Source organism: Cyprinodon variegatus, unplaced genomic scaffold (genome assembly GCF_000732505.1).
Source record: "Cyprinodon variegatus isolate N-32 unplaced genomic scaffold, C_variegatus-1.0 Scaffold560, whole genome shotgun sequence".
Lineage (NCBI taxonomy): Eukaryota > Metazoa > Chordata > Actinopteri > Cyprinodontiformes > Cyprinodontidae > Cyprinodon > Cyprinodon variegatus.
This window is the reverse complement of record NW_015151013.1, coordinates 199,326-213,384: the sequence shown is the minus strand read 5'-3', so window position 1 is coordinate 213,384 and position 14,059 is coordinate 199,326. Positions and strand designations below refer to the sequence as shown.

General features: G+C 37.6%; 1 protein-coding gene across 1 annotated transcript in view; it reads left to right on the top strand.

The window, feature by feature from the left end:
* The first annotated feature begins 267 nt into the window (after nucleotides 1-267).
* Nucleotides 268-14,059, top strand: part of LOC107095624 (E3 ubiquitin-protein ligase NEURL1-like) — a 26,718-nt gene continuing 12,926 nt past the window's right edge. The window contains exons 1-2 of the mRNA XM_015391790.1: nucleotides 268-504; nucleotides 1,855-2,176. Of these exons, the coding sequence (XP_015247276.1) occupies nucleotides 403-504; nucleotides 1,855-2,176 (424 nt within the window). The 5' untranslated portion in view covers nucleotides 268-402. The remainder of the gene's footprint in view (nucleotides 505-1,854; nucleotides 2,177-14,059) is intronic.

The following is a 14,059-nucleotide window of genomic DNA, read 5'->3' as shown; positions in this document are numbered from 1 at the left end:
TTTAATTGGAATAAATAACCATAGGGATGGCCACAAGAGTTGCCAAAGAGTTCCCCCAGCTTTAGCTACGCCCCTGGTGCCCTGTAACTTGGCAAACATATTATACAAATACACAAAACAGTCATGACCTAAAAGTAAGGTCTTCCAAGGAAGGTCTATGTTACAAGAGCTGACATGGGACAGATTAGGTTATCTTGCTTTAAACAATGACATATTTACTGCTGCCCACACCTGTTGAACCAACTTTTTGCTTTCCATTCAGATTCTCTAAATGGGCCATTTCCTCCAGCATCCCACCAATTTCATCAGAAACCAAAGCGCTACTTGGCAATCCAGCCATGTGGAAATTTGTCCTCCTTTCCTCTGCTGTTCCACCCCAGCACCAAAGGCTCGCAGATTATTATGGACCTGTCACAGAGAGTTGTCAAGAGACAAGCCAGCTTCTGCAATGCTATCACCTTCACCAACAGGCCCATCGCTGTTTATGAACAAGTTCGGCTGAAGGTAAACGTGTTTATAATTGGTTTTGCTGGTATACTAATCAGAGGACACTGCTATCTATTTAGTATATAATTCTCACTGTGACACATTTTCCACATCTGATTAGGGAGGAAAACGGTCAGTGGGATTCTGATTTAAAGTAGAAGTTCTCTTTTTTGTTCCCAACTAACTCCCACAGTATTATTTCTTTGCAATTTTTTATCTCCAATCTTTTCTCTCTATGCTGCTCTTGTGTGGGCCAAAGCAGCGGCAGCTTAGAAGAAGTTTCCACTTCACCTATCAGCCCATCTATTTCTCAAAAGCGAGAGAGCAGGGCAAGCACTGCCATATGAGGAATATTGTTATCTTGAGCCTTACATTCTAACAAAATAGAGGGTTGAAATAAGACAAAAATCGTTTGCAGGTGATAAACATACCAACGTAACCAGCCTTAGTTGGAAAAACAGAAATGTTGCTTTAAGCAATGCTTGTGGCTTGGCACTTAGGATAGGAATGTAAGCCTGACTCCCAATTCAACTGGGAAGTGTGTTGAAAACATAATTGAAAACTCAAATCAAAAACGTTGCTTACAGGGTATTTTACACTCAATTCTAACTATGTAATTCTTAATAAAAAGCTATTATTTGCTCTGTCGAGATTAGATGACATTTGACCTAGAATATAATTTTGGAAAGTAAAGTAATCTTTTATCTTTATGTCAGTCACATTAATTATGCCTATGTGATGCACTGGTCACCTTTCCAGGTGATAAATGGTGTGGTTCTAATGATGGCATTAGTACACAATGACAGCCACATTTGTTGGAAAATTTCATTTAAAATCACTTTTGAACTGATGTTTACTTTGACATGTTGGTTTCAGTCTCTCACAGGTCCATGTTGAGAATAACTTAAACCTGGAAGAAAAATGTGTCACAACATTATCGTAATTATCCTTAATTTGATCTCTTTGTTGGTAACAATAGTGGTTTCCGTAGTACAGTATGCAATGCAATCAACAAGTGAACAAATAAGAAAAAACCAATATAGAATAGAATAAAATTAAAAATCCCTTTATTGTCCCATAATGGGGAAATTATGGTATAAGAATAACATAATAGTGAGTAAAAAGATAAACAATAAAATACTGTACCGTAAAGTGTTAAAACAATATAAAAACTGTGCGCTGGAGAATAAATAGCCATTATACAGCTATGGACATTTTTATAGTAATGGATATTTGAAAATAGCAGCAACATCAGAGATGTGCAAAAGTGACAGCAGCATGCAAATAAAAGAAGTGGATGATCAAATTTGCTGTTTTTTGTCATGATTGAGTAACTTTTGATCCAACTCTGTCCACTGTACTCTCCAGATCACTAAAAAGCAATGCTGTTGGAGTGGAGCCCTACGTCTGGGTTTTACATCTAAAGACCCATCAAGGATTAATCCAGACAACTTGCCCAAGTATGCCTGCCCTGACCTCGTCTCTCAAAATGGCTTCTGGGCAAAAGCACTGCCAGAGGAGCTATCTAATGAGGGGAATGTCATATCTTTCTGGGTTGATAAGAAGGGCAGAGTGTTTTACCGTATCAACAACTCCAACCCCATGATGTTCTTCAATGGTGTGCGTGTTGCTGATCCTCTTTGGGCTCTCATTGATGTCTATGGCTTAACTAGAGGAGTCCAACTGCTTGGTAAGTCATATATCGAGTCCCAACTCATGTTTTGGGAATGTTAAGATTTGTGCTGACTTTTTGTTTTCAATAATCTAATACCTAAACAGGTAAAGTATAGTTTTCCTTTCATATAGAGCTTTATTCTGATATTTATTTAGGGCTAAGGAACAAACTTAAATGTGTTAAACATGATTCTGCTGAGGAATCGGCAAGAATTCAACCCCTGATCATTGTCACTGAGCTTTTATCTTCTGTTACCTCAAAACTTTTTGTACCACTGAGTGCTTTTATTTTAATTTTTTTTATTCTGACAGATAAAAGGTTACATTACATTACATTAAATCGTGCGGGTTTTTTTCCCACACCACCAAAATGACCCAATGGAAAAAGATGGCGAGGGATAAGCAAGACTCTTTAGTTCCTACGGTTGTTGGATTTAGAGTAGTTTCCATGAGGGAAGAATTTCTAAATGTTTAAATTCTATTCCAACAAATGCAGTTTAAAGGGTGATTACATCAAAGATATTAAAGGTAAACAGGACCTTCTCAATTATTAACAGCCGTTGTTTACATACCAAATGTAAATAATAAAAAATTCAGCAAAATAAGGGTAATCGTAATCCCTTAAGAACACGTCCGTTATTATTTAACATCTTTCCAAAATTTGCACTTCTCTCTTTATAGTTACACTCTGTCGGCACCTTTAATAAAAATAGAAGAGGCTCCAGGATTGGACGATAGTGCTGTTAAAACTCATTTCTTGTGGTGTGGTTGACAGCGGGAAGCATGCTATCTCATGATGGACTGTTTGGTATCGGCTCCTGGAGTGAGACTATCTCGGGTTCACTGGCCTCATGGTGCTACACAGCCCATGAGGCCAGTAGAACAAGAACAAGAGCAGTGTATTTGTTCATCCAAGGGGTTGGTCAAGAAAAGAGATGATGTCAGGATATGACAAGTCTGACATGCTTTTGGAACAAAGTCAGACTAATGAAATGTCCCATTCTTCGTGGTTCCTGAGCCATTCATATAAAAGTTCCCAGGGTTGCCAAAACAGCGCGCAGCACTTGGTATTTTATTTTGGCAAAAGAGCAGCTGGCTGAAAACTTGAAAGCCAGCAAGAAAAGCGGGGCAGAAATAAGTTTCAATAACACCTAAGAACCCTTGGTATCCTTCAAATGTAACTTACCTTGGCTGAACAGTCTTCACTCTTCATCTTGAATGTAGTTGGACTGACACAATTTGCTTTGTGCATTAAAGTGACTTAAACACTTGCTGTTATTATAAACTGGTAATATAACTTATTTCTTCCTTAAGTACATTCTATACTGTATGGCTCTTGCACCTGTCACTCCGAGGATGGGCTGTTCAGAAACAAATTTTGCTGTGCTCTGTACAATGACATATAAAAACATTCTGATACTGTTTATTTGTGCTCAGGCACATATTGTAAATCCCTTATCCAGATTTCCCATTTGGTGTTCTGACCTCAGGGTGAATTCTGTTGCTATGTTTCAAATTTAGACCTGGGAAAATCCAACTTCTGACTTAGAACAAAATGCAGTGTTATTTACCTGGGTATTGTTTGGCAACTCCACGAGCAGTCAGTACAACACAGCTTCTCAAGAACTAGTTCTTCTCTTACTTCAAAATAGAAGACTCAAAAATAGATACACCAAACTCTCTTGCTCAAATTGCTCTGCTTAACATACAATGCTAATAAAATCTTAGACCCGGTTTACTAAACGCAATGATAATAATGTGCTTTGCTTTATAGATCATCCCCTTTAGAACTTGTTACACCTTTTGGTGTACATGTACTGTATAGACAAATGTTCCATTTAATGTTTTTGTTAAAAGTTTCTGAAGTTTATACTCAAACTTTATGAAGTATTTATGTGGGGTTATGCTTTAATCCTGTTATTTATACACTTATATTAGTTCAGATTCAGTCTCCAATGTCTTGTATCATAGATATATTCCTGCTCCAGCATATTTATCTTAATTACATCCTCAGAGTTGTCAAGTTCTGAAGTTCTGAAAAAAAAAAGAAATCTACCATGCAATTTCAGGTCAGTCAAACAAGGAGATTGTCAAAAAAAATGCAAGACAACAGCTCTTTGGGACATAAGCTGCAGACCCCTTTGCCTAAACATTGAAGCAGAACTCATTTCTGTACATTATTATAACTACATATGTGCATCTCACAAATAAGTGCATGATATGTTACTCATAAGAATTAGATCAAATAGGATTTCAAGGTCAGTTCTTAAATTTTTATGCCCTAATCGTGGGGTTTTGTACCAGAAAATCGAATTATACTCATAGTTTTAATCAGACCACTTCTTAGTTTTACAGATCAGCCGGAGGTTTCTTGATTAGATAGAATCCTACTGTCTCTATACTGATTCTCCCTCACAAATCACCTTTTTCCACAAATGGATGATCTAAGCTCAGAAGCTTATGTCCTTGGTCTGTTTGAGGATCAATGAACTATCAGCTTTCCTTTATATTCTGAGAGCATCACCTTTGGATCTAAAAGAGCACAGCACTCTCATAAGAGCTGGCACCTGTTCAGCTAAAACAAACTCTTTTGAAATAAAGGCAGACAACAAAGTTGGGTGTTGCAAACCAGCACGTATTTTCACTTAACAACAGATTACATTATGATTCTTAATGATGCGTACACTAGAGTCTAAAATGTAAGCTACAGTGCACCACCTGATAAGCTTAGCCAAATTTCACCTGCTGTTGGCTTATTATCAGACAAGCTGCCCAGGTGGAAATTGTAGATCTTTAGCAATTTTTTTCTTTTTCTTTAGTTCCAAATGGAGCGTGGAGTGAAAAGGCAGGAGTGTGCAGAATGACTCGGCTGTTGACCTTGATTTGGCTTTTGAGATAAATGTGCAAGACAGTAAAAATAAGCCAGAAATTTTAGTGAGGCAACCATGTTGACTTTGGCTATATCAACTGCTGAGTGAGAGATATAAGGTTCTTTAACTAATTACAGTCTATTAAAGAGGCTTCCAGCAATTCTGCTAAGGCAGAAAAGTGTACTTATCTCCAAGATTATTTCCCACTCGAGTGGTAGTTTTGAGAGAGTACACTGCTGGATTCTCACAAACAGAATTGTTTCCCACACATTTTAAATGTGCTTGTAATGGTTAATGTAGCCTTAAAGTGCATACTTTGAGAGAGAGTTCAAATCCAACAATGGTTTCAGTCATGATGCTTAAAGCGATTGGTCACGCTCAGACCTTTAAAACTCACCAAGGCCCATAAACAACAGTGAAACAATTTATGCAGTATCCTAGCTAATCACAAGATGTTAGTGTTTAACAAAATAGACAGATCTTTACATGGAATGAATCTATAATATTTACAGTCATTGAATTTTTTTTATTTCAATTAAGTTTAATTTCCCCTATTACTTTAGAAAAGCATGGGTAATGTAACTATTAAATATTAGCTATAGGCATATAATGGTGCATCTAGATCACAGGGTAAGATAATGCAGCATTTTGGGTTAATGAGATCAATTTTTTTGGGGAAAACTACATTCTTTTTTTGTTTTACATATGGCAAAAGCTTGCAGAACTAAAGTCAGATAGTCAAAAACCAAGAGATAATCATGAGAAAAGAAGGTGGAAGGATTAACAGGCAGAAGCACCAGGAAGTATTAGGCATTGTAAAGGTGGAATCCATAGGGGGACCAAAAAAAACCTGAACCTTTTACTGCACATCAAATAGTTTAATGGCTTGAATGTGATTGACATATGCAGGTGGGCTAAAAAAAGCTCAAACTCGAATAATGGTGTGAGGGAATGCTGTAGAGTCATCAACACAATTCAGCATGGTAATCCAGGAGGATCTTATCCCGCAAAGTCGATGACTCAACGCAATTGCTGGTTGTCCTTAGATAGAATACAGATGGACCCAGTATTCAAGGAGAGACAGTCAGTAGGAAAGTTCAAAACGTTTATTAAATAACCAACAAAACTAAAGTGGAGCTGTGGCTCGCGGATACTGCAGGAGGGGGGCGGGGCACCGCCCAATCTCTGACACTCTGTGGGAGAAACACAGGTAAGTGACCATGATCATCTGACAGAAGATGATTATCTGAGTTGGTCACTTACCTGGTTTAACAGTCCAGTCCAAGAATGTCCCCAGTGCTGCAGTTCCAGAGGTCTTGCAGGAAGCTGATCCTGGTCAGGGATTCAGAACAGACAGAACAGGATCCAGATCAGTCTGGAACAGACAGGTGGCAGGATCCAGGCTTCCCAGGCGGGTTCAGAGTCTGAGTCGGACTGGAAGCATGACCAGGCGGTCACGCACAGGAGTAGACAGGATCAGGTGCAGACAGGCAGGCTCAGTGGCAGAGGGTAGCAGAGACAGGACGTGGAACCAGAACTTGATGCAGGACCTTTAAACTGGTCTCCCCCTTGAAGCCAGGCTTACTGAGATAAAAACTGAACCTCCCCACATATAGAGCTAAAAACCCAGAGGACTCCGCAGGGGAGGAACAGTGGACGATCAGGAGACGAGACAAACACAAAAACCTCTTTCCACTGGCTGCCAGGATCCAAAACATGAACCAAGGAATCACAATAACAGACAGGCTAACAGAAAGACAAATAATGAGCTGGCACTGAATGCTCAGGCTGAACTGAATAAAAACCCAGAGGAAACAGGTGAGAGGAATAAATTCTAATTGAGGCAGGGAGGGAAAACGACAGGTGAAAGAAATATCCAATTAAGGAGGAGCAAACAGGCCAGATCATGACATTTTAATGCTTTAAAGAAATTAAGGCAATCATTTGCCAGTCAAAGTATTCCTTCAGTTCAGAAAAATCCAGTGAATTTCTTACGTCACTCACTCATCATTAAATCACTTTAATTGATATGGAGATTTTTAACTAAAGACAGGTTTGACTAGTTTGTGTTTTATGGTTTCCACGTTTGTCTGATTTTTTTTTCACATATTCAAATAATATTAAGCTCTGTTTAAAATAATCGCTGTTCATAGATAGAATTATCCAGCTCAGGTTTTATTGGTATATGCATTTTTAAATCTCCACCTTGTACTTGCCAAATTAAACCAAACACATACAAACAAAAATATATAAAAATATGCTTTTAGTTTAGAAAATATTAGCCACTAGCAGCTGCACAACTGTGTGGTTCTTAGTGGCTAACAGTCATGAAAGCCAGTCACGTTGTGCTCAGAGAAGCTATTTGTATCTTCTTTATCCAGGGCTCATAATAATAGTGCATGAGGGCATACTTCATTGGAGGAGTCACATTGAAACAGAAATATCGGGTCATGTCAACATTGAAAGATCTTCCGCCATAAGGTCACAAACTTAATGTGCTTCAGTACTGTATCAACATAGCCGTTACTGAAAATTTGTGTTCTGACCTATATCTTCATTTGAAACTGAAGATAGATTCCTCAAACTAACCTAAATTTTCTTGAGGTAAAAAGCGTTGGGATTTAATTTTTCACAGAATAATTTCTACCACCACTGAAACTCACATGATGAAGCTCATCAATTTAACTGTGTCAGTGTTTCAGGGAAAAATCACCTTCGTACAAACCGCTGAAATGTATGTGGGCTATTCTTACAGAACATCATGGTCAATGGTATGTTTGTAATGCTTTCTCCAATCCCTCCAAAATTTATCAATGGTAATTTTAATATTTTAGTCTCAGTAATGTTGCTAATTTGATTGACTTTGCATCAGTGACCTACTATGCATGCTGCAGTCACAAGTTTGTTGTTTATGTTTTTGTTATTTTATTAAGCTGTGCTTTATCTGGACTAGAAAAAATATAATTGTAATTCTCAAATGATTGTGTAAGTTAGAACTCTCTAAGTCACACATGCTTTGTTGAGTGATTCATCAAAGCTGACGTCCATCAGTTCTGTTTCACTTTTAGACGTTTTGTCTTCTGCCAAACAGCTTTACTGCTATCAAGTCTCATTCTGATCTTTAAAGACCTTTTCAGGTACACAGTTCTTTTTCTTTATGCTGCTGTTAGAGAGAGCTGTTGAGCAGCTAGCCACCCATGTAAGGAGTCAAAGGTGACCCTGGGATCAGAGAAACTGCTTGAAAGCTGAGATGGTGTTGCATAAGAGAGGAAGCTGAATTAATCTGCTGAAATCAAACTGAGCCTCAGGGGTTGTCCACGGCAACAATGCTGCCCATGCAATTTCATAAAGTTCTGTTACATCACCACAGTGGTTGTGCTCATGCAACTATCAATACCGACAAGTGCCTTTTCTCCAGCATCGCGCTGAGACACATTAGCCCTTAGAGGGAATGATAAAGGGTTTCCTCAAGTGTATGATGAGTCTCCTGCAGCAGAACTGCTATCTAGGCATACTTAGCAGCAGTCCTAGTTCACTGTTTTTTATTTTTTATTTTAGGGCTTCTTCTGTATCTAAATCTTTCTATTTTTAGTATGGTTTGTTAGTATATCAATTTTATTAGAAAATTAGCTTTAGGAAGTAGATTCAGAAAAGAGACTTAAAAGTGTTTTAGGTTTCCAGTATGCTATCAACACAATGCTGAAAATCTGATTTATGTCTTTATGAACTTCACTTAACATTATTAGCTACATTCAGCAAGTTATCGCATACCCATAATGCCAATAACCCATTCCAGAACTTTGCAAAAAATCTCTATTAGATTAAAAACCATTGTGCAGCAAACTAGAGTACAGTTAACTCCTTGTCATGTTCATGAAACCAGTGTGAGGCGATTTGAGCTTCGAATCTCAAACAATGTTTTTTTCTTTTTTTTAAGATCATTTTTAGGCTATAGTGGCCTTTATTTTTGAAAATTAACAGGCAGAAAATGGCATTAAAGAGAGGCAACACATGCGGCAAAGGACAAGGCCAGGACACGACCACACAAAGGATATGGGTCATGTGGTTAACCCCTGCACCACTGCCGCACGCCTAAACAATGTTTTATATGGTCCAAGAACCAACAATCAACACCTAATATCTGTGAAATAATGCAGTGTAGATCATTCCTTTTCTGGTGTCTCTGCCAAATGTTACAGCGATTTAAATGTTACAGCTGTAACCGTGAGTAGGCGATATTTCTCCAATAGGATGCTGTCCATTAAAAATTAAACTTTTAGCCATAATTTGCTGTAAGAGTGACAGTGACAAGAGTAACAGTCTGGTCATTAACTGCTGTAGCTTATCTGCTTCAAAGTTTTCCAAATACCATATTTTTATTGCTTTAATTAGCATTTTTTTTCGTTTAAGTCTTCTTTTCCCTATCCTCCCTAACCAGTCTACTTGCCTCCCTCTGAACTTTAATATCAACAAAAAATATACTTTTTTATCAGAACATTCACAGAAACTTTCATTTATGACTTTTTCAAGTTTGCAAGTTGCTGCCATGTCATTCGTGCTTATACTGTACTTAAACAAGAGCACCTAATAAAGTGGCCACTGAATATGTATATATCTGAATTTGCACAGAAACGAGGCAGCCTCATCAATTTTTTGCAGGTATGATGGATTTCTTTTAGGTCCATAAATTCACAGGCATCTTTTGATGGATGCAAGATGTTCTGCTGGGGCTTTGTTTATCAGAGGTACATGACTCATTTAATCACTGACAGAAATGTAGTGATCCATAAGGTGATGTCTGCTAGAATCATCTGCAACTTGTCTCGCTGTTCATTAAAGAAAAATTCAAAATATCTTCCAAAGTGTCACAAGGCCGTGTTCCTTTCAAGTGATTAAGAGATGGGCTTCATTATAAATCATCTACATTTACTGTGCAGTAGACCTGTAGAGCATCAGCATGGAAAGTCTCTCACTTTATGCCTTTTATGTTTATTACCATTCTGAGGCACCAAGAGTTAGAGTGAATGCTTTTCCTGTATATTTTCTATAGATGGTTAAAAACTTTCCCATTAAATGGGACTGTATTTTAATGTTTTAGAATGCTTATTGTCATCATTTATTTTTATTTTGCATGAATAGAAGATCAAAGATCAGCCCTTTTAGAATTTGTCAATATATATTCCATCATATCTTGTGCTGAACCTTTATGTTGGTGCCAGATATGCTGAATTATAGATGTACTTTTTTTAAATTGATTACATTTTTTCTGGGGATTAAAGTAGTAATTATTCTGGAATTTAAAAATGGCAAAACACAGACAACATAAATTAGATTATACATGCAATAGACACAAATGGCAGAAATATTGCCATATATTTTATGAATCATTGACCTTTTCTGTCAAATATTAAAACAGTGTTTAAAAGTTTACGATTGCGAAACAGAAAAGAAACATGCATCTATTTCTTAGTAATAAGAAATATATTCTGAAATCAATTCTGGAAGATATTAATGAAGCATTTTTTTTTTTTTTAACAGGCTGAATATTAAACAGCCTTTTTGAGTCTGCTTTCAAATTTCTTTATGTCAGAGCAGCCAAAAAACTTGGCCAAAAATTATATAAGACCCTAATCAGCAATATATATTCTCTGGCCTGCATTCAGTCTCTAAGGACCATTAGAACATGGAGTTGCCTTGTTTCCTGCAAGTCAGGAATTGCAATCTAAAATCATCAAATCATATTGAATGGGTCTTGTGAGATGTCTTAAGATTCTATGATTAGCCAGCCTAATATTTGCTCATTACCAAGAACATGTTTACCGCTGCTTCAAAACCCTGTATAAATACTGCACACCCAAGCCCAACTTGACAAGTCCACTATTCAAACATTGGTGTATTTCATTGTTTCTGAGATCTGACCCATTTCTTCAAACATGTTGAGGCTGGTTCAGACTTGTTCCCAATGCAATTTGGATTTGTTTTCATTCGGTCTGAAATTGTCTGACACCCTTGTCACTGTGTGAATCTCCTCTTGCTCAACTGAAAGCTGAAACCGTTGATGCCTGATCTCTATTTACCTTTGCTGCATACCTGTTTAGTCTCAGAGGGGAAAAACATTGCTTAAATGATGAAAAACTCAATGCTGTGCATGTGTGTAGTGCTGTCTGAAACTGAATCTCTCGTTGTTTCCTGTCTTTGTGTTTATTTTTGTCTGTTCTCCTGGTGTGTCACACACTCATACCACTTGCTACAACACTTATTGTTTTACTTGTCAGCATAGATTAGGTGGACTCTTACTGGGTTTGATTTGTGGACCTAAAGCTTTTAAATATAGAAATGAATTTGTTAAAAGGCCACATACAGTAGAAAGGAGTAAGTTGTGCTGAAAGTGGCCTAGAATTAGATTTGGGAGGAAGAAAACTTAACAGACTTATTCTAGAGCTTGGATTATAATAAGTGAAATACAGCATCTAAAGGCAGAATTTACCTGTTACTTCTCGGCATTATAAGACAGGGGAACAAACTGTTTTGTTAATTTTGATGAATGAATTCATGCAAGGGGAATTCCTGAGGGGTTTGCCAAAGCTTTCAAAAATAATATAATATACTGAAAATTTGGCTTGGTAATCTCAATATGCAAAATCATTCATCAAACTCTGTTTGGAGCCTAAGGCAAACAGTGGGACGGTAAGAGAGAGAAAGAGAGAGCATGAAAAAGAGATGCTAAACATCTCCATACTATAAACATTTAGTAATTTCCTCTCACTTGAATCTTTTGGCAGTAAGAGCCTAAAATCATGCATCATACTGCAGCATTTTACCATTCCCCCTGTTTTGCTCCCCATTCTACTTGAACCTTTCCTCTAAGTTTAATGATAACACCAATAAATCACTTGAATGATCTTGTTTCAAGGGACTTTCTATTAAGCCTGATTATAGTCAAGAATATGCTCTATCCTGTCTGAGGGTCCCCTATTATGAAAATTAGCTCAGCTTTTATCATTAGTTCAGGTCAAGAGGACAATATATTTCCATGTAAAACCACTTGGAATTAAAAATATAAAGATGCAGGGTACTGTGCTAAGTTTGAGGTAAAAGAATGTTATCTAATAGGGATGTATAATATTTGTAACTTTATAGTGCTTACCCATTCTATGTTTGATGTTATAATTAGGCACTTTTCCAGTAGTCTTTTATGTTACCGTCATTGGTTGCTTTAGTTTTCTTAATGCATTTACCTTTGCTTTATAATTAAATATAATTAATGTAAAGACGCTGTTAGAGGCGTGTCGGTGTTGGTTGTGGTTTCATTTAAATGGAATGCATCTAAAATCTTTGAACATGTTTATATGACTGACAGCAGGCTGAAACCACATAACCCATAAAAATGTATGTGACAGAAAAGCTTCATGTAGTACATCAAGTCATAAAATGGGACTGAATGACCCAGTATTCAGGCAGGACAGACAGTGGGAAAGTTCAAAACGTTTATTGAGACAAAGAGCACAGAACGTGGAGCTGTGGATCTGCAGTGGCTGCAGGTGGAAGGTGGGATACCACCAACCACTGGCACTCTGGTTAGGGAAAAACACAGGTAAGTGACCCTGATAATCTGATGAAAGACGGTTATCCAAGTGAGTCACTTACCTGGCTTATCAGTTCAGTCCAGAGGCAGATGTCTGACCCAAGTCAGGGAAACAGTCCAGAATAGGATGGTTCTAAAATCCAGGAGTCTGCAACCTGGTCAGGGGTTACAAACAGGATGGGAACAGGCAGATAAAGGGTTCCAGGAATTTCTAGAGTACCCAGGCAGGCTCAGGGCTCCATGAGTCCAACAGCAAGCCCAAGGAAGAAAAATTCAGATGGAAACGGGCAGGCTCAGTAGTTGAAAGGTAGAAACAAAACATGGTGTCAGGAATAATATGGAACTTTAAACTAGCTCCCTCCACTAAGCCAAAACAGGAACAGGGAATGCTCAGTGAACAAGAGAAAGGACATGATCAGGAAACACCAAGACGAGACTAAAACCCTCTTTCACCACTGGCCTCTGAGAGCTAAAACATGAATCCCTGAAATCGGCCATGATCTCCAGCTAAAACTAAAAACACAAAGTCAAATAAACAAACAAAAGATCAATGATCTGGCCCCGATAGCTTGGCATAGCCGTGCATAAAGCAGCAGTGGCAGGTGGATGGGATGAGTGATAATTAACTACGAGGTAGAATTAGGCAGGTGAGTGAAATGAGCAATTAGGTAGGCTATCAGGGTAGCGATCATGACAAATTATTGTTTTCATGTCTTTTAAGACGTTTTACACATAAGTGTGTGAAAAATGTGCCCAATTGATATATTGAGATCCACTGGGTCAATATTTTGTATTGTTGTAGTATCCCCTCATCTTTTTGGAAATGACCCCACTTTACCAGCTTTTCACTTCTATGAAACAAACACAGCCTTTACTCATTCTACTTTGCAAAATAACTCTGGGATTTACCGGTCTATTCTAAGACATTCTCAGCTATGCTTTACTGTAAAGCTATTCATTGAAGGTGTGGCTGCATGTTTAGTAACATCGTCCTGATTTCTAACCTCTGGCCCAGTTTTAAGTATTTTGTAGCTGCAGATTGTTGCTTTTGTTTTGTTTTGTTTTGTTTTTGAATTTGCTGTATTAATCTGGACCCATTGCTCCATCAGGTTTTATCATCTTGTAGTTTCTGCAAAAAAAACTTTCTAAAGTATAATGCTGCCACCACCATGTTTTGCTCTGCTGGGGATTGTGCAATTCTGTTTTTCTATCACTCATTGAATTTTGCATCTTGGCTAATAACTTAAATTTCTCATCTTACCAGGACACCTTCTTCCACATTATCTAAAAAAATGTTTTAAATACTTTTAAAACACAGAATTAACTTTTAACCATTATATTTGCAGAATATTTTTTTTTACTTAAAACTATTTGACTTTTCACCTCACAAAGCTATATATACACACACACGTTTCGACTGTCTCGGTTCGGTTCGCGTGTGTTT